General features: G+C 54.2%; 1 protein-coding gene across 4 annotated transcripts in view; it reads right to left on the bottom strand.

Moving 5' to 3' along the window:
* Nucleotides 1-5283: 5283 nt before the first annotated feature.
* LOC142908227 (serine/threonine-protein kinase ULK2-like) overlaps nt 5284-21220 on the bottom strand; it is a 30897-nt gene continuing 14960 nt past the window's right edge. The window contains exons 1-5 of one of the 4 annotated variants that reach the window (XM_076058591.1): nt 18768-19502; nt 16045-16202; nt 13267-13405; nt 12131-12220; nt 5284-9812 (exon numbers count right to left, since the gene is read on the bottom strand). In XM_076058591.1, the coding sequence (XP_075914706.1) occupies nt 12138-12220; nt 13267-13405; nt 16045-16202; nt 18768-19347 (960 nt within the window). In that variant the 5' untranslated portion in view covers nt 19348-19502 and the 3' untranslated portion in view covers nt 5284-9812; nt 12131-12137. The other 3 variants (XM_076058592.1, XM_076058590.1, XM_076058589.1) reach the window with 3 other exon arrangements.

The raw sequence follows: 21220 nt of genomic DNA, 5'->3' as shown, positions 1-21220 counted from the left end.
GGTGGTGAGTTGGGTGTGGTGTGGTGAGTGGGGTGGTGAGTTGGGTGTGGTGTGGTGAGTGGGGTGGTGAGTTGGGTGTGGTGTGGTGAGTGGGGTGGTGAGTTGGGTGTAGTGGGTGGTGAGTGGGGTGGTGAGTGGGTGGTGTGGTGAGTGGGGGTGGTGAGTTGGGTGGTGGTGTGGGTGAGTGTGGGGGGGTGAGTGGGGTGGTGGTGAGTGGGGTGGGGGTGAGTGGGGTGGGTGAGTGGGGGGTGGTGAGGGGGGTGGTGAGTGGGTGGGGTGGTGAGTGGGGTGGTGAGTGGGGTGGTGAGCGATTTGATGGGGTGGTGAGTGGGGTGGTGAGTGGGGGTGGTGAGTGGGGTGGTGAGTGGGGTGGTGAGTGGGGTGGTGAGTGGGGTGGTGAGTGGGGTGGTGAGTGGGGTGGTGAGGTGGGGTGGGGAGTGGGTGGTGAGTGGGGTGGGAGGTGGGGTGGTGAGTGGGGGTGGTGAGTGGGGTGGTGAGTGGGGTGGTGGAGTGGGGTGGTGAGTGGGTGTGGTGAGTGTGGTGTGGTGAGTGGGGTGGTGAGTGGGGTTGTGTGGTGAGTGGTGTGGTGAGTGGGTTGTGTGGTGAGTGGTGTGGTGAGTGGGGTTGTGTGGTGAGTGGGTGGTGAGTGGTGTGGTGGGGTGGTGAGTGGTGTGGTGTTGGTCTTTGGTGCCACGACCTCCAAACAAAGACAAAGATCCCCCGTGTAGCCTGTAACAGGCTGTAAGGGCAAGTGCTGTTAGCGAGCAGCACCCTGCCCGGCCGCCTTTGTCTCCCCTGTGCTAGCGATGTTCACTACGCACCAGGCACTCAAGTCCGAGTCTACCTAGAGGGAGGCCGCGGTGCCCTGAGTGTTGGCAGTGAGCGGGAATCAAACCCGGGTCTGTGGCGGGTTCGTGGTGCTAACCGCTCCACCATCATCACCATCACCACCATCACCACCATCACCACCATCACCATCATCACCACCATCATCATCACCACCACCACCATCATCATCACCACCACCACCACCATCGCCATCATCATCATCACCACCTCCATCACCACCACCACCTCCATCACCACCATCATCACCACCACCACCACTACCATCACTACCATCATCATCATCACCACCACCACCTCCATCATCATCATCACCATCATCATCACCACCATCACTACCATCATCATCATCACCACCACCACCTCCATCACCACCACCATCTCCAGCCATTACCACCACCACCTCCATCACCATCACCACCATCACCACCTCCATCACCACCTCCATCACCACCACCACCTCCATCACCACCACCATCTCCAGCCATTACCACCACCACCGCAACCATCAGCGTTCAGTGACCAAAATAAAAATCGCGTCAATTGAAATGGTGACTGTCCTGTCTCTCCTCCTGATTGGCCACACATTGTGTCGACTTCACGTTCACCGCGGCAGACAGACACACACACACACAGTCACACACACACAGACACACACAGTCACACACACACACAGTCACACACACACACAGTCACACAAACAAAGTCACACACAGTCACACACACACAGTCACACACACACACACAGTGACACACACAAACACAGTCACACACACACACACAGTGACACACACAAACACAGTCACACACACAGTCACACACACACAGTCACACACAGTCACACACACACAGACACACACAGTGACACACACACACACAGTCACACACACACAGACACACACACAGTCACACACACACACACAGTCACACACACAGTCACACACAGTCACAAACACAGTCACACACACACACAGACACACAGACTCACAGTGACACCACACACACAGTCAACAACAACAACAACCGCCATTCGCCACTAAGTGGCGGTGACGTCACCACGACGCTTGTGCCAGGCTATGTGCACCCTGAGGCCACGTGAAGTGTCGAACGCCCGCTGGCAGGTCACGGGGCAGACCCAGGTGCCACGGGTCGACTGACTGAGATGACTGGCTGATGCACCACCTGTGCCCCCTACTGTGCCAACCTGCTGTGCTTTAGCCACCCGGCGCTCCGCTCGCTGTTGTGAGCGTCGCTCCTCCGCCCTCCGTTGTTGTTGGAGGGCGACTGCCTCCAACTGCCCAGTAGCATCCTTCACGAGCCTCCTCCACAGAGGCCGATCTTGACACCGCTGGTACCAGTCATCGGCAAGTCCACTCAGCTCCACGTCCTCTTGTACCACATCACTCCATCTCTTCTCTAGCCCGTGCCGCGCCCGCTTAGCCCCCTCGATCCGGCCAAACAAAAGCTGTTTCGGCATGCGGTGGCTGGGCATGCGGGCTACATGACCCAGCCATCGCAGCCTTGCCTGCCGGAGCTCACCAATGGGACCCTGCCCAGATCTTTCAAGGATTTGTGAGCTCCTCACACAATCCCGTCTGGTTAAACCCAGGATGGATCATAGGCAGGCCAGCCTAAATGTTTCTAACCGGCGAAGATGTTCCATTAGGGGGGTCCACGTTTCGCAAGCGTAGAGAAGGGAGGGAATGACCGTGGCCGAGAAGACCTGAAGCTTAGTGCGGAGCGACAGACCAGGTAGCTTCCACACAGCGTTACACAACCGATGAAAAGATATTGCCGCTCGACTGATTCGGAGTGAGACCTCTGCTGTTAAACTGGAGCCAGTCATAAGCACACTGCCCAGGTATGGGAAACTCTCCACTCTCTCCACAACTGCCCCATCACCGATTGGGAGTTGTGGGGGTGGAGTGTCCGATGGTACAAAATACCCAGGCAGGTGCTTAGTTTTGGTGGGGATGATGGTAAGGCCCCACCTCTTAGTGGCACGCTCCAGTCTCAGCAGCAGCGTCTCCAACTCCTCCTCTGACTGAGCAGCTATTACCAAATCATCAGCATACATAACGTGGTTGAGCAATAGGGACCCATCCCTTGACCGCACCCGGGCATCGATTAGCTTCCCATTATATCTGTACCATATGGAGATTCCCCCGGTACAGCTATTAAAGGCTTCACGAACTACGTGGTCAAAATAGATGTTAAATAATGTGGGAGCCAGAGGACATCCCTGTCGCACCCCAAGGTGTACAGGGAATGGCTCTGACTCCCGGCCACGTAGTTTTACCCGGGCCCGCTCACCATCATGAAGGTCCTTAATGATCGTGAGCAGAGGGTCAGGTACTCCAAAAGCACGAAGAACGACCCAGAGCCCAGGCCTACTGATGGTATCATAGGCCTTGACCAGGTCAATAAAGCAGAGATGTAGGTCTTGTTGGAATTCCCTACACCTCTGCTGTAGCAGACGGACAGAAAATATGGCATCTGTGCAGGACCGCCCTTTCCTGAAACCGCATTGGGGCTCCGCAAGCCTCTCCTCAGCGTGCCTGGCAAGGCGATGCTGAATAATCCTTGCCAGGACCTTTCCCGGCACACTGAGGAGTGAGATGCCCCTGTAGTTGTTACAGTCTGTGCGGTCCCCCTTCTTAAAAAGGGGGACCACCAGGGCATCCTTCCAATCCTGCGGAACCCGTCCAGTGGTCCAGACTGTTGTTATGATGTCATATAGGGCAGTCTGTGCACAAACGCCACCCTCCCTTAGCATTTCGCTTGGGAGATCATCTCTGCCCGCTGCCTTTCCTGGTCTCAGACTCCGGATCGCCTTCAATACTTCCTCAGCAGATGGCACCTCAGCCAGCCACTCACAGGGGGTGACTTCTTCCAATATTTGAGGCACCGCAGCCTCAGCAGGGTCATCCTCACTTTGTGCCACGATGTTTTCCTGGCTGAGGGATTTTCCCTCCCCCAGGACCTCACAGAAATGCTCAGCAAATCTGCGAACCTGTTCCTGGGGGTCGGAGATTGGATCACCGTTTTTTCCCCTAATGATGGTAATAGGTGTGGTGCTGCAGGTTACTTTTTTGATGGAGTTAAATAGAGATTTGTGATCACGGGCCACTGAGGCAGACTCCATCTCCTCAGCAACCCGCGACCACCACCCATCCTTGCAGCGCCTCACGGCTCTCCGAACCTCCGAGCGAAGGCAGCGGTAAGCCTCCTCATTCTCTGACGTGGGATTCTGTAGCCGATGACAGTGGGCCTGTCGCTTTTTCTCAACCATCCTGAACACCTCCTCTGTCAGCCAGGGTCTCTGGGGAGGTCTGGACCGCGTACCCAAAGCAGCCATTGCAGCTGCATGAGTCACAGTCCTAAACCTCGCCCATTTACCCTCGACATCAGGAGGAGTCGGGGACGATGCCAATCCCAGCCGCAAGCGATGATGAAATTCTCGCTTGCAACTTTCATCAGATAACTGAGACCAGGCCACTTTATGTTGGAATGGGGTCCTGGGTGTACACCCACCACCGGAGTGGAAGAATGGCAGGCGCATCTTACAGATGACTAGTCGATGGTCAGAGGGCAGATCAGCTCCACGGTAGGTCCTGGTGTCAAGGACATGGGCTCGCATTCGCTGGTCCGTCACTATGTAGTCCAGCAGATGTTCTTGCTTGGACCCGGCATGCATCCATGATGTTGTGTGGATGCGCCGATGCCGGAACAGCGTGTTGGTAATTACAAGCCCATGGGCTGCACAAAAATCTAGCAGCCTCCTACCGTTGTTATTGAGCTGATCTGGCCCATGCCCTCCAATCACTCCAGACCAGGTGCCAGTATCATGACCAACTCGGGCATTGAAGTCACCCAACATGACTCTATCCCGAGGGGCCACTTTAACCAGCACCTGTGACAGGTCATAGAAGGCATCTGACTCATCGGCTTTGCCTGCATCCCTCCACGGATGTTCATCTTCGGTGGGGGCATAAGTAACCACGACCACCATTCCTCGCCTCCGGTTGATGGGAAGGCGAGCCCAAAGTAGCCTGGGGCTTACAGCTTCCCACACCTCACCGCCACGCTCCCACGCCCCCTTCATTCTTTTGTTCAAAAGAAGAGCCACACCCTGTTGTTTGGCAGTCTGCTGCCCCGAGTAGAGGACTGTCCACCCCTCATGGTGGCAGGAGCCAGAGCCGGTCCACCGGACCTCCTGAATGCCGCATAGATCCAGGCGGTACTGGTCCAGCTCCCGACAGAGGAGTGGCAGCCTCTACTCTGTCACACATACACTCACACACCGTGACACACACAGTGACACACACACACAGTCACACACACAGTGACACACACAGTCATACACAGTTACACACACAGACACACACACAGTCACACACACAGTCACACACACAGTGACACAATACACAAGGGAACTACTTTCTTGTATGGCGTAAGGTTACATGACGCGTTAATTATTTATTTATTACAAACTCCTCTTTAGCTCACTCTGTGCTTCTGTCGCTGAAGTCACTGACGCAGAAGACTTAATAATAATAACAACAACAACAACCACACAGGCAAATAGGTCACGACGTTTCCATCACCACACAGGCAGCTGGCTTCACACACACACAGTCACACACACAGACACACACACAGACACACACACACATACAGACACACACACATACATACATACAGACACACACACACATACAGACACACAGTCACACACACACAGTCACAGACACACAAACACACACACAGAGACACAGACACACACAGAGACACACACACAGAGACACACACACAGACACACACACAGACACACACACACACAGTCACACACAGACACACAGACACACAGACACACAGTCACACACAGACACAGTCACACAGACACACACAGACACACACACAGACACACACACAGACACACACAGACACAGTCACACACACAGACACACACACACACAGTCACAGACACACACACACACACAGACACACACACACACAGACACACAGTCACACACAGACACAGTCACACAGACACACACAGACACACACACAGACACACACACAGACACACACAGACACAGTCTCACACACACACACACAGTCACACACGGTCACACACACACACACAGTCACACAGTTACCTGCGTGACGACCGAAACGTGGTGATCCACTTTAAAACAACAACAACAACAACACTGTTCTACCCACGTAAACTTCACCCAAAGAACCGCACCGTACGGACGATTCCTGCGGTCATGGGGGTGTGTGAAATAAACCCTTCAAGTCCTCTTTAACGTCCTAAAAGAGGCCCTCTCTTCGTGCTCCTCTGCATGTCCTGTATATATGTACACTAAGAGACAAGGGGCCTCGTAACCATGACAATAAATAAATCACGCTGATGTGCAACGCGATGCCAGAGGCTCCAACATGACAGAGGGGACTCTGGAAGAATGAACTGGCCAATCGGACACCAGCTGTACCCATGGCGGTAGATGTCACGAGCCAATGGGCCGCGAGCCCTGACCGCTGCACCGGATTGGCCAGCCAGGTGCTGAGCCCGATGCCGCGCCTGTCCCATTTCAGCCAATCGGATGCCGCACATAGCCCTGGCAATATTAGCCAATCGCTACCACCCCCACCACCATCATCACTAGCACTATCATCAGCACCACCATCACTACCACCATCATCACTACCACGACCATCACCATCATCACTACCACTACCATCACCCCCACCATCAGCACCACCATCACTACCACCACCATCATCACTACCACTACCATCACCCCCACCATCACCACCACTACCACTACCACCATCATCACTACCACGACCATCACCATCATCACTACCACTACCATCACCCCCACCATCACTACCACCATCACTACCACCACCATCATCACTACCACTACCATCACCCCCACCATCACCACCACTACCACTACCACCATCACTACCACCCCCTCCACCATCATCACTACCATCACCCCCACCATCACCACCACCATCACTACACCACCATCACTACCACCACCATCATCACTACCATCACCCCCACCATCACTACACCACCATCAATACCACCACCACCATCATCACTAGCACTACCATCACCCCCACCATCACCACCACCATCACTACACCACCATCACTACCACCACCATCATCACTACCATCACCCCCACCATCACTACACCACCATCAATACCACCACCATCATCACTAGCACTACCATCACCCCCACCATCACCCCCACCATCACTACCACCACCATCATCACTACCACTACCATCACCCCCACCATCACCACCACCATCACTACCACCACCATCATCACTACCACCACCACCAACACTACCACCATCACTACCACTACGATCACCATCACCCCCACCATCACCACCACCATCACCACCACCATCACCACCACCATCACCCCCACCATCACCACCACCATCACTACACCACCATCACTACCACCACCATCATCACTACCATCACCCCCACCATCACTACACCACCATCAATACCACCACCACCATCATCACTAGCACTACCATCACCCCCACCATCACCCCCACCATCACTACCACCACCATCATCACTACCACTACCATCACCCCCACCATCACCACCACCATCACTACCACCACCATCATCACTACCACCACCACCAACACTACCACCATCACTACCACTACGATCACCATCACCACCACCATCACCACCACCATCACTACCACTACCATCACCCCCACCATCACCGCCACTACCACCATCACCGCCACTACCACCATCACCGCCACTACCACCATCACCGCCACTACCACCATCACCGCCACTACCACTATCACCACCACTACCATCACCGCCACTACCACCATCACCGCCACTACCACCATCACCGCCACTACCACCATCACCGCCACTACCACCATCACCGCCACTACCACCATCACCGCCACTACCACCATCACCGCCACTACCACCATCACCGCCACTACCACCATCACCGCCACCACAGCCATGTTCAAGTAATAAAACCGGCTTCTTGTGAAGATTCTAATCGCGAATACGCAAGGCGGTGGTGACAATGCCTACATCAGTGGGTGAGTGGCCAGGTGAGTGGGTGACTAGGAGGGTGGGTAACTAGGTGAGTGACTAGGTGAGTTGGTGAGTGACTAGGTGAGTAGGTGAGTGACTAGGTGAGTGACTAGGTGAGTTGGTGAGTGCCTAGGTGAGTAGGTGAGTGACTAGGTGAGTAGGTGAGTGACTAGGTGAGTGACTAGGTGAGTAGGCGAGTGACGAGGTGAGTAGGTGAGTGACTAGGTGAGTAACTAGGTGAGTAGGTGAGTGACTAGGTGAGTGACTAGGTGAGTAGGCGAGTGACTAGGTGAGTAGGTGAGTGACTAGGTGAGTGGGTGAGTAGGTCAGTGAGTGACTAGGTGAGTGGGTGACTAGGAGGGTGGGTAACTAGGTGAGTGACTAGGTGAGTGACTAGGTGAGTAGGTGAGTGACTAGGTGAGTGACTAGGTGAGTGAGTAGGTGAGTGAGTAGGTGAGTGACTAGGTGAGTGAGTAGGTGAGTAGGTGAGTGACTAGGTGAGTGACTAGGTGAGTGACTAGGTGAGTAGGCGAGTGACGAGGTGAGTAGGTGAGTGACTAGGTGAGTAGGTGAGTGACTAGGTGAGTGACTAGGAGGGTGGGTAACTAGGTGAGTGACTAGGTGAGTTGGTGAGTGACTAGATGAGTAGGTGAGTGACTAGGTGAGTCACTAGGTGAGTTGGTGAGTGACTAGGTGAGTGGGTGAGTGACTAGGTGAGTGACTAGGTGAGTAGGTGAGTGACTAGGTGAGTGACTAGGTGAGTAGGTGAGTGACGAGGTGAGTAGGTGAGTGACTAGGTGAGTGACTAGGTGAGTAGGTGAGTGACTAGGTGAGTGACTAGGTGAGTAGGTGAGTGACTAGGTGAGTGACTAGGTGAGTAGGCGAGTGACGAGGTGAGTAGGTGAGTGACTAGGTGAGTGGGTGAGTAGGTCAGTGAGTGACTAGGTGAGTGGGTGACTAGGAGGGTGGGTAACTAGGTGAGTGACTAGGTGAGTGACTAGGTGAGTAGGTGAGTGACTAGGTGAGTGACTAGGTGAGTGAGTAGGTGAGTGACTAGGTGAGTGACTAGGTGAGTGACTAGGTGAGTAGGTGAGTGACTAGGTGAGTAGGTGAGTGAGTAGGTGAGTGACTAGGTGAGTGGGTGAGTGACTAGGTGAGTAGGTGAGTGACTAGGTGAGTGACTAGGTGAGTAGGTGAGTGACTAGGTGAGTAGGTGAGTGACTAGGTGAGTGGGTGAGTAGGTCAGTGAGTGACTAGGTGAGTGGGTGACTAGGAGGGTGGGTAACTAGGTGAGTGACTAGGTGAGTGACTAGGTGAGTAGGTGAGTGACTAGGTGAGTGACTAGGTGAGTGAGTAGGTGAGTGACTAGGTGAGTGACTAGGTGAGTGACTAGGTGAGTAGGTGAGTGACTAGGTGAGTGAGTAGGTGAGTGACTAGGTGAGTGGGTGATTAGGTGAGTGACTAGGTGAGTAGGTAAGTGACTAGGTGAGTAGGTGAGTGACTAGGTGAGTAGGTGAGTGACTAGGTGAGTGACTAGGTGAGTAGGTGAGTGACTAGGTGAGTAGGTGAGTGACTAGGTGAGTGGGTGAGTGATCAGGTGAGTAGCTTTGTGTGGCCAGGCCTGCAGACCACCTGTGTATCTCCCCCACTCTCCCCCCCCTCTCTCTCTCTCGCCTCTCTCCTCGCACAGCACAAAGTCAAGGATCGCATCCACACACACACAGAGCTGAGTAGTGAACAAGAGGACCAGGTGAGGACCAGGTGAGGACCAGGTGAGGACCAGGTGAGGACCAGGTGAGGTCCGGCAGGAGTCGAACCCGGAAATCTGGGGGCTTCTGTGGCAGGGATTGTTAACCATTATTTATATATTTATATACACACACACAGACACACACACAGACACACAGACACACACACAAGACACACACAGACACACACATAGACACACACACAGAGACACACACACACACATACACAGAGACACACACACACATACACACACACACAGACACACACAGACAGACACACAGAGGAGCGGGGGGGTGGGTGGGTAGCCAGAACCACCACGCCCGCCCGGCCGCCTTTGTCTCCCCCATAGTGGCGGTGTCCACGACACACCACACCACACACTACACACTACACACACCACGCTAACACCACACTACACACACCACACACACTACACTACACACACCACACTACACACTACACACACTACACACACCACGCTAACACCACACTAACACCACACTACACACACCACGCTAACACCACACTACACACACTACACTACACACACTACACACACCACGCTAACACCACACTACACACACCACACTACACACACCACACACCACGCTAACACCACACTACACACACCACACTACACACACCACACACTACGCTAACACCACACTACACACACCACACTACACACACCACACACTACACACACCACGCTAACACCACACTACACACACCACGCTAACACCACACTACACACACCACACACACTACACACACCACACTACACACACCACGCTAACACCACACTACACACACCACACTACACACACTACACACACTACACACACCATGCTAACACCACACTACACACCCCACGCTAACACCACACTACACACACCACGCTAACACCACACTACACACACCACACTACACACACTACACACACCACGCTAACACCACACTACACACACTACACACACCACGCTAACACCACACTACACACACTACACACACCACACTAACACCACACTACACACACTACACACACCACGCTAACACCACACTACACACACTACACACACCACGCTAACACTACACTACACACACTACACACACCACGCTAACACCACACTACACACACCACGCTAACACCACACTACACACACTACACACCACGCTAACACCAGTCGAGTACACACACTTCGCGTGTGTGTACACGTGCGTGTACGCGCGCGTGTGTGTGTACGCGTGTGTGTGTACGCACGCGTATGTGCGCACGCGTGTGTGCGTACGCGTGTGTGTGTGTGTGTACGCGTGTGTGTGTGTACGCGTGTGTGTGTACGCGTGTGTGTGTGTGTACGCGTGTGTGTGTGTGTACGCGTGTGTGTGTGTGTACGCGTGTGTGTGTGTGTACGCGTGTGTGTGTACGCGTGTGTGTGTACGCGTGTGTGTGTACGCGTGTGTGTGTACGCGTGTGTGTGTACGCGTGTGTGTGTGTGTACGCGTGTGTGTACGCGTGTGTGTACGCGTGTGTGTGTACGCGTGTGTGTGTACGCGTGTGTGTGTACGCGTGTGTGTACGCGTGTGTGTACGCGTGTGTGTGCGTACGCGTGTGTGTGTACATGTGCGTGTGTGTGTACGTGTGCGTGTGTGTGTACGTGTGTGTGTGTGTGTACGTGTGTGTGTGTGTGTACGTGTGTGTGTGTACGTGTGAGTGTGTACGTGTGTGTGTGTACGTGTGTGTGTGTACGTGTGTGTGTGTACGTGTGTGTGTGTACGTGTGTGTGTGTACGTGTGTGTGTACGTGTGTGTGTGTACGTGTGTGTGTGTGTGTGTACGTGTGTGTGTGTACGTGTGTGTGTGTACATGTGTGTGTGTACGTGTGTGTGTGTGTACGTGTGTGTGTGTGTGTACGTGTGTGTGTGTGTGTATGTGTGTGTGTGTACGTGTGTGTGTACGTGTGTGTGTGTACGTGTGTGTGTGTACGTGTGTGTGTGTACGTGTGTGTGTGTGTACATGTGTGTGTGTACGTGTGTGTGTGTACGTGTGTGTGTGTACGTGTGTGTGTATGTACGTGTGTGTGTGTACGTGTGTGTGTGTGTACGTGTGTGTGTGTGTACGTGTGTGTGTGTGTACGTGTGTGTGTGTGTACGTGTGTGTGTGTGTACGTGTGTGTGTACGTGTGTGTGTGTGTACGTGTGTGTGTGTGTGTACGTGTGTGTGTGTACGTGTGTGTGTGTACACGAGTGTGTGTGTACACGTGTGTGTGTACACGTGTGTACGTGTGTACGTGTGTGTGTGTACGTGTGTGTGTGTACGTGTGTGTGTGTACGCGTGTGTGTGTGTACGCGTGTGTGTGTGTGTGTGTACGTGTGTGTGTGTGTGTGTACGTGACACACGCACGCACTGGGGGCTCAGTAATCCACCACCGAACCTCCTCCCAGCTGCTGCTGCTGCTGCTGCAGATTCTCCAGGTGCCTCTCCACGTACAGTTTGTCTGTGTAACACACACACACAGGTACACACAAAGATCACCCGTGTAGCCTCAACAGACTGTAGGGGCAAGTGCTGCTAGCGGCGAGTAGCACCACCTATGATGTACACACACAGACAAAGCTCCCCCAGGTAGCCTCAAGCAGGGCTGTAGGGGCAAGTGCTGCTAGTAGCGGCAGCGCCTATGAAGGCTACCGGCACTGTGGCACACACAGAGGGTGTGGTGGTGGTGACGAGGTGATGGTGATGATGATGATGACGGTGGTGGTGATGATGATGACGGTGGTGGTGATGATGATGACGGTGGTGGTGATGATAGTGACGAGGTGATGGTGATGATGATGATGATGACGGTGGTGGTGATGATGATGGTGGTGATGATGGTGGTTATGGTGACGAGGTGATGACGATGATGATGACGGTGGTGGTGATGATAGTGACGAGGTGATGGCGATGATGATGATGGTGGTGATGACGATGGTGATGATGATAGTGACGAGGTAATGGTGATGATGATGACGGTGGTGGTGATGATGATGATGGTGACGAGGTGATGATGATGATGGTGACGGTGGTGGTGATGATGATGACGGTGGTGGTGATGATAGTGACGAGGTGATGATGATGATGACGGTGGTGGTGATGATAGTGACGAGGTGATGGTGATGATGATGGTGATGATGATGGTGGTGATGATGGTGGTTATGGTGACGAGGTGATGACGATGATGATGACGGTGGTGGTGATGATAGTGACGAGGTGATGGCGATGATGATGATGGTGGTGATGACGATGGTGATGATGATAGTGACGAGGTGATGGTGATGATGATGACGGTGGTGGTGATGATGATGATGGTGACGAGGTGATGATGATGATGGTGACAGTGGTGGTGATGATGATGACGGTGGTGGTGATGATAGTGACGAGGTGATGATGATGATGACGGTGGTGGTGATGATAGTGACGAGGTGATGGTGATGATGATGGTGATGGTGACGAGGTGATGACGATGATGGTGACGAGGTGATGACGATGATGTCCACTCACACTTGGCGATGGCCTCCAGGTCCTGGCTCTCCGTAACGAGGTGGCCCAGACCATCCAGCAGCAGCGCTGCCTTGCGGTAGCGCGACATCACCTCGTCGTCCACGTGATGGAACATCTCATCCAGTGCTGTCGCACGCACCTACACATCATCACCATCATCATCATCACCTCGTTAACATCGTCATCACCATCATCACCATCACCTCGTTAACATCGTCATCATCATCACCTCGTTAACATCACCATCATCACCATCACCTCGTTAACAACATCATCATCACCATCACCTCGTCGTCCACGTGATGGAACATCTCATCCAGCGCTGTCGCACACACCTACACGTCATCATCACCTCGTTAACATCGTCATCACCATCATCACCTCGTTAACATCGCCATCATCACCATCACCTCGTTAACATCGTCATCACCATCACCTCGTTAACATCACCATCATCATCATCACCTCGTTAACATCGTCATCACCATCACCTCGTTAACATCGTCATCACCATCACCTCGTCATCATCACCATCATCATCACCATCATCACCATCACCTCGTCGTCCACGTGATGGAACATCTCGTCCAGCGCTGTCGCACACACCTACACATCATCATCATCACCTCGTTAACATCGTCATCACCATCGTCACCATCACCTCGTTAACATCGTCATCATCACCTCGTCATCGTCCATACGATGGAACATCTCATCCAGCGCTGCCGCACGCACCTACACATCATCATCACCTCGTTAACATCGTCATCACCATCATCATCATCAACATCATCATTGTCGTCATCATCATCACCGTCGTCATCATCTGTGTGTGTGTGTCTGTGTGTGTGTGTGTGTCTGTGTGTGTGTCTGTGTATGTGTCTGTGTGTGTGTCTGTGTGTGTGTCTGTGTGTGTGTCTGTGTGTGTGTCTGTGTGTGTGTCTGTGTGTGTGTGTCTCTGTGTGTGTGTCTGTGTGTGTGTCTGTGTGTGTGTGTCTGTGTGTGTCTATGTCTGTGTCTCTGTGTGTGTGTCTGCGTGTCTGCGTGTGTATCGGTGTGTCTGCGTGTGTGTCTCTGTCTCTTGATCATTAAGAACCTTCATGATGGTGAGCGGGCCCGGGTAAAACTATGTGGCCGGGAGTCAGAGCCATTCCCTGTACACCTTGGGGTGCGACAGAGATGTCCTCTGGCTCCCACATTATTTAACATCTATTTTGACCACGTAGTTCGTGAAGCCTTCAATAGCTGTACCGGAGGAATCTCCATATGGTACAGATATAATGGGAGGCTGATCGATGCCCGGGTGCGGTCAAGGGATGGCTCCCTATTGCTCAACCACGTTATGTATGCTGATGATTTGGTAACAGCTGCTCATTCAGAGGAGGAGTTGGAGACGCTGCTGCTGAGACTGGAGCGTGCCACTAAGAGGTGGGGCCTTACCATCAGTCCTACCAAAACTAAGCACCTGCCTGGGTATTTTGTACCATCGGACACTCGACCCCCACAACTCCCAATCGGTGATGGGGCAGTTGTGGAGAGAGTGGAGAGTTCCCCATACCTGGGCAGTGTGCTTATGATGCTTATCATGTAGCCCGCATGCCCAGCCACCGCATGCCGAAACAGCTTTTGTTCGGCCGGATCGAGGGGGCTAAGCGGGCGCGGCACGGGCTAGAGAAGCTATGGAGTGATGTGGAACGGGAGGACGTGGAGCTGAGTGGACTTGCCGATGACCGGTACCAGCGGTGTCAAGATCGGCCTCTGTGGAGGAGGCTCGTGAAGGATGCTACTGGGCAGTTGGAGGCAGTCGCCCTCCAACAACAACGGAGGGCGGAGGAGCGACGCTCACAACAACGAGCGGAGCGCCGGGTGGCTAAAGCACGGCAGGTTGGCACAGTAGGGGGCACAGGTGGTGCATCAGCCAGTCATCTCAGTCAGTCGACCCGTGGCACCTGGGTCTGCCCCGTGACCTCCTGCCAGCGGGCGTTCGACACTTCACGTGGCCTCAGGGTGCACATAGCCTGGCACAAGCGTCGTGGTGACGTCACCGCCACTTAGTGGCGAATGGCGGTTGTTGTTGTTGTGTGTGTGTGTCTGTGTGTGTCTGTGTGTGTGTGTGTGTGTCTCTGCGTGTGTGTGTCTGTGTCTGTGTGTGTCTGCGTGTGTGTCTGTGTGTGTCTGTGTGTGTGTGTCTCTGCGTGTGTGTGTCTGTGTGTGTCTGTGTGTGTCTGTGTGTGTGTGTGTGTGTCTGTGTGTGTCTGTGTGTGTGTCTGCGTGTGTGTGTCTGTGTGTGTGTCTGTGTGTGTCTGCGCGTGTGTGTGCGTGTGTGTGTGCGTGTGTGTCTGCGCGTGTGTGTCTGCGTGTGTGTCTGTGTGTGTCTGCGCGTGTGTGTGCGTGTGTGTCTGTGTGTGTGTGTGTGTGTCTGCGCGTGTGTGTGTCTGTGTGCGTGTGTGTCTGCGCGTGTGTGTGTATGTGTGTCTCTGTGTGTGTCTCTGTGTGTGTGTGTCACTGTGTGACTGTGTGTGTCTGCGCGTGTCTGTGTCTGTGTGTGTCTGCGTGTGTGTGTGTGTCTCTGTGTGTGTGTCTATGTGTCTGTGTGTGTGTCTGCGTGTGTGTGTCTGCGCGTGTGTGTGTCTGTGCGTGTGTCTGCGCGTGTGTGTGTCTGTGCGTGTGTCTGCGCGTGTGTGTGTGTCTCTGTGTGTGTGTCTATGTGTGTGTGTCTCTGTGTGTGTGTCTATGTGTCTGTGTCTGTGTGTGTCTGCGCGTGTGCGAGTGCCTGACCAGCTCCACGGCGTGAGCGTAGACGAGCCGCTCGGCGCTGACGCTCCCCACGGCGCAGGCGAAGCTCTGCTTGTCGCACAGGAAGCGCGCCAGGCGTGATGCCAGCTCCCGGCACCGCTGGACACTCTCCTTGTAGCGCACGTTCAGGCAGCGCGCCACTGGGGAGAGACGCACACAGGGGGAGCTGACACGGGGTGTCACGACGTGCGCGTGTGTGTGGGTGTGTCACGACGTGCGTGTGTGTGTGTGTGCGTGTGTCACTCCGTGTGCGTGTGTCACTCCGTGTGTGTGTGTCACGACGTGCGTGTGTGTGTGCGTGTGTCACTCCGTGTGTGTGTCACGACGTGCGTGTGTGTGTGCGTGTGTCACTCCGTGTGTGTGTGTCACGCCGTGTGTGTGTGTGTGACACCGTGTGTGTGTGTGTGTCACTCCGTGTGTGTGTGTCACTCCGTGTGTGGGTGTGACGCCGTGTGTGTGTGCGTGTGACACTCCGTGTGTGTGTGTCACGCCGTGTGTGTGTGTGACACCGTGTGTGTGTGTGTGTGGGTGTGACGCCGTGTGTGTGTGTGTGTGGGTGTGACGCCGTGTGTGTGTGTGCGTGTGTCACGCCGTGTGTGTGTGTCACGCCGTCTGTGTGTGTCACTCCGTGTGTGTGTGTGTGTGTGACACCGTGTGTGTGTGTGTCACTCCGTGTGTGTGTGTCACGCCGTCTGTGTGTGTCACTCCGTGTGTGTGACGCCGTGTGTGTGTGTGTCACTCCGTGTGTGTGTGTCACTCCGTGTGTGGGTGTCACGCCGTGTGTGTGTGCGTGTGTCACTCCGTGTGTGTGTGTCACGCCGTCTGTGTGTGTCACTCCGTGTGTGTGTGTGTGACACCGTGTGTGTGTGTGTGTGACGCCGTGTGTGTGTGTGTGTGTCACTCCGTCTGTGTGTGTGTGTGACGCCGTGTGTGTGTGTGTGTGACGCCGTGTGTGTGTGACTCCGTGTGTGTGTGTGTGACTCCGTGTGTGTGTGTGTGTGACTCTGTGTGTGTGTGTGTGTGATACCGTGTGTGTGTGTGACCCTGTGTGTGTGTGTGATACCGTGTGTGTGTGTGTGACTCCGTGTGTGTGTGTGTCTGATACCGTGTGTGTGTGTGACTCCGTGTGTGTGTGTGACTCCGTGTGTGTGTGTGTGTGTGATACCGTGTGTGTGTGACGCCGTGTGTGTGACTCCGTGTGTGTGACTCCGTGTGTGTGACTCCGTGTGTGTGACTCCGTGTCTGTGTGTGTGTGTGTGACTCCGTGTGTGTGTGTGTGTGACTCCGTGTGTGTGACTCCGTGTGTGTGACTCCGTGTGTGTGACTCCGTGTGTGTGACTCCGTGTGTGTGACTCCGTGTGTGTGTGTGACTCCGTGTGTGTGTGTGTGACTCCGTGTGTGTGTGTGTGTGACTCCATCTGTGTGTGTGTGTCACTCCGTCTGTGTGTGACACCATGTGTGTGTGACTCCGTGTGTGTGTGTCACTCCGTCTGTGTGTGTGTGTGTGACTCCGTCTGTGTGTGTGTGACTCCGTGTGTGTGACTCCGTGTGTGTGACTCTGTGTGTGTGTGACTCTGTGTGTGTGACTCCGTGTGTGTGTGTGACTCCGTGTGTGTGTGTGTGACGCCGTGTGTGTGACGCCGTGTGTGTGACTCCGTGTGTGTGTGTGTGTGTGACTCCGTGTTGTGTGTGTGACACCATGTGTTTGTGTGTGACTCCGTGTGTGTGTGACTCCGTGTGTGTGTGACACCGTGTGTGTGACTCCGTGTGTGTGACTCCGTGTGTGTGTGTCACTCCGTGTGTGTGTGTGTGACACCGTGTGTGTGTGTGTGTCACGCCGTGCGTGTGTGTGTGACTCCGTGTGTGTGTCACTCCGTGTGTGTGTGTGTGTCACTCCGTGTGTGTGTGTGTGACGCCGTGCTTGTGTGTGTTACACGCCGTGTGTGTGTGTGTCACTCCGTCTGTGTGTGTGTGTCACTCCGTGTGTGTGTGTGTGTGACACCGTGTGTGTGTGTGTGTGACGCCGTGTGTGTGTGTGTGTGACGCCGTGTGTGTGTGACTCCGTGTGTGTGTGTGTGACTCCGTGTGTGTGTGTGTGACTCCGTGTGTGTGTGTGTGACTCTGTGTGTGTGTGTGATACCGTGTGTGTGTGTGACTCCGTGTGTGTGTGTGATACCGTGTGTGTGTTTGACTCCGTGTGTGTGTGTGTGATACCGTGTGTGTGTGTGTGTGTGACTCCGTGTGTGTGTGTGTGTGATACCGTGTGTGTGTGTGTGTGACGCCGTGTGTGTGACTCCGTGTGTGTGACTCCGTGTGTGTGACTCCGTGTGTGTGACTCCGTGTGTGTGACTCCGTGTGTGTGACTCCGTGTGTGTGACTCCGTGTCTGTGTGTGTGTGTGACTCCGTGTGTGTGTGTGTGTGTGACTCCGTGTGTGTGACTCCGTGTGTGTGACTCCGTGTGTGTGACTCCGTGTGTGTGTGTGACTCCGTGTGTGTGTGTGTGACTCTGTGTGTGTGTGTGTGTGACTCCATCTGTGTGTGTGTGTCACTCCGTCTGTGTGTGACACCATGTGTGTGTGTGTGACTCCGTGTGTGTGTGTCACTCCGTCTGTGTGTGTGTGTGTGTGACTCCGTCTGTGTGTGTGTGACTCCGTGTGTGTGACTCTGTGTGTGTGACTCTGTGTGTGTGTGTGTGTGACTCCACCTTGCTTGACTGCCGTGGAGGGACTGAGTTTCCCCATCTCCGTGTGTGTGTGTGACTCTGTGTGTGTGTGTGACTGTGTGTGTGTGACTCTGTGTGTGTGTGAGACTCCACCTTGCTTGACTGCCGTGGAGGGACTGAGTTTCCCCATCTCCGTGTGTGTGTGTGACTCTGTGTGTGTGTGTGACTCTGTGTGTGTGTGACTCTGTGTGTGTGTGTGACTCTGTGTGTGTGTGACTCTGTGTGTGTGACTCTGTGTGTGACTCCACCTTGCTTGACTGCCGTGGAGGGACTGAGTTTCCCCATCTCCGTGTGTGTGTGTGACTCTGTGTGTGTGTGTGACTCCACCTTGCTTGACTGCCGTGGAGGGACTGAGTTTCCCCATCTCCGTGTGTGTGTGTGACTCTCTGTGTGTGTGTGACTCTGTGTGTGTGACTCTGTGTGTGACTCCACCTTGCTTGACTGCCGTGGAGGGACTGAGTTTCCCCATCTCCATGTGTGTGTGTGACTCTGTGTGTGTGTGACTCTGTGTGTGTGAGACTCCACCTTGCTTGACTGCCGTGGAGGGACTGAGTTTACCCATCTACGTGTGTGTGTGTGACTGTGTGTGTGTGACTCTGTGTGTGTGAGACTCCACCTTGCTTGACTGCCGTGGAGGGACTGAGTTTCCCCATCTCCGTGTGTGTGTGTGACTCTGTGTGTGTGTGACTCTGTGTGTGTGACTCTGTGTGTGTGTGACTCCACCTTGCTTGACTGCCGTGGAGGGACTGAGTTTCCCCATCTCCACCTTCTCCTTGGCCAGGTGCAGCGCAGACGCCAGCAGCTCCGCTGCCTTCATGTACAGCACCAGCTGCTCCGCACGGCTACACACACACACACACAGTGACACACACACACACACACAGTGTCACACACAGTGACACACACACACAGTGTCACACACAGTGTCACACACAGCGTCACACAGTGTCACACACACACACAGCGTCACACACACACACAGCGTCACACCAGCTGCTCCGCACGGCTACACACACACACAGCGTCACACACACAGCGTCACACACACAGCGTCACACACAGCGTCACACACACACACAGTGTCACACCAGCTGCTCCGCACGGCTACACACACACACACAGCGTCACACACAGCGTCACACACACAGTGTCACACACAGTGTCACACACAGTGTCACACACACACAGCATCACACACACAGCGTCACACACACAGTGTCACACACACACAGCGTCACACACACACACACACAGTGTCACACACACACAGTGTCACACACACACAGTGTCACACACACACACAGTGACACACACACAGTGACACACACACACACAGCGTCACACACACACAGTGTCACACACACAGTGTCACACACACAGTGTCACACACACACACAGTGTCACACACACACAGTGTCACACACACACAGTGACACACACAGTGTCACACACACAGTGTCACACAGCATCACACACACACAGCGTCACACACACAGTGTCAAACACACACAGTGTCACACACACACAGCGTCACACACACACAGCGTCACACACACAGTGTCACACACACACAGCGTCACACACACACAGCATCACACACACACAGCGTCACACACACACAGTGTCACACACACACAGTGTCACACACACACACAGTGTCACACACACACAGCGTCACACACACACAGTGTCACACACACAGCGTCACACACACAGCGTCACACACACAGCGTCACACACACACAGCGTCACACACACAGTGTCACACTCAGCGTCACACACACAGCGTCACACACACAGTGTCACACACACACAGCGTCACACACACACAGCGTCACACACACAGCGTCACACACACAGCGTCACACACACAGCGTCACACACACACAGCGTCACACACACAGCGTCACACACACAGCGTCACACACACAGCGTCACACACACAGCATCACACACACACAGTGTCACACACAGTGTCACACACACAGTGTCACACACAGTGTCACACACACACAGCGTCACACACACAGCGTCACACACAGCGTCACACACACAGCGTCACACACACACAGTGTCACACAAACAGCGTCACACACACAGCGTCACACACACAGAGCGTCACACACACAGCGTCACACACACACAGCGTCACACACACACAGCGTCACACACACAGCGTCACACACACACAGTGTCACACACAGTGTCACACACACAGTGTCACACACACAGCGTCACACACACAGAGCGTCACACACACAGCGTCACACACAGCGTCACACACACAGCGTCACACACAGCGTCACACACACAGCGTCACACACACAGCGTCACACACACAGCGTCACACACACAGCATCACACACACACTGTGACACACACGGTGACACACAAACAGTGTCACACACACAGCGTCACACACACACAGCGTCACA

This window comes from Petromyzon marinus (assembly GCF_048934315.1).
Source record: "Petromyzon marinus isolate PM22_M1 ecotype Great Lakes invasive population chromosome 77 unlocalized genomic scaffold, UKy_Petmar_22M1.pri1.0 chr77_unloc.2, whole genome shotgun sequence".
Classification (NCBI taxonomy): Eukaryota; Metazoa; Chordata; class Hyperoartia; order Petromyzontiformes; family Petromyzontidae; genus Petromyzon; species Petromyzon marinus.
Note: the sequence above shows the minus strand (reverse complement) of the source record. Positions and strands in the feature narration are given on the sequence as shown.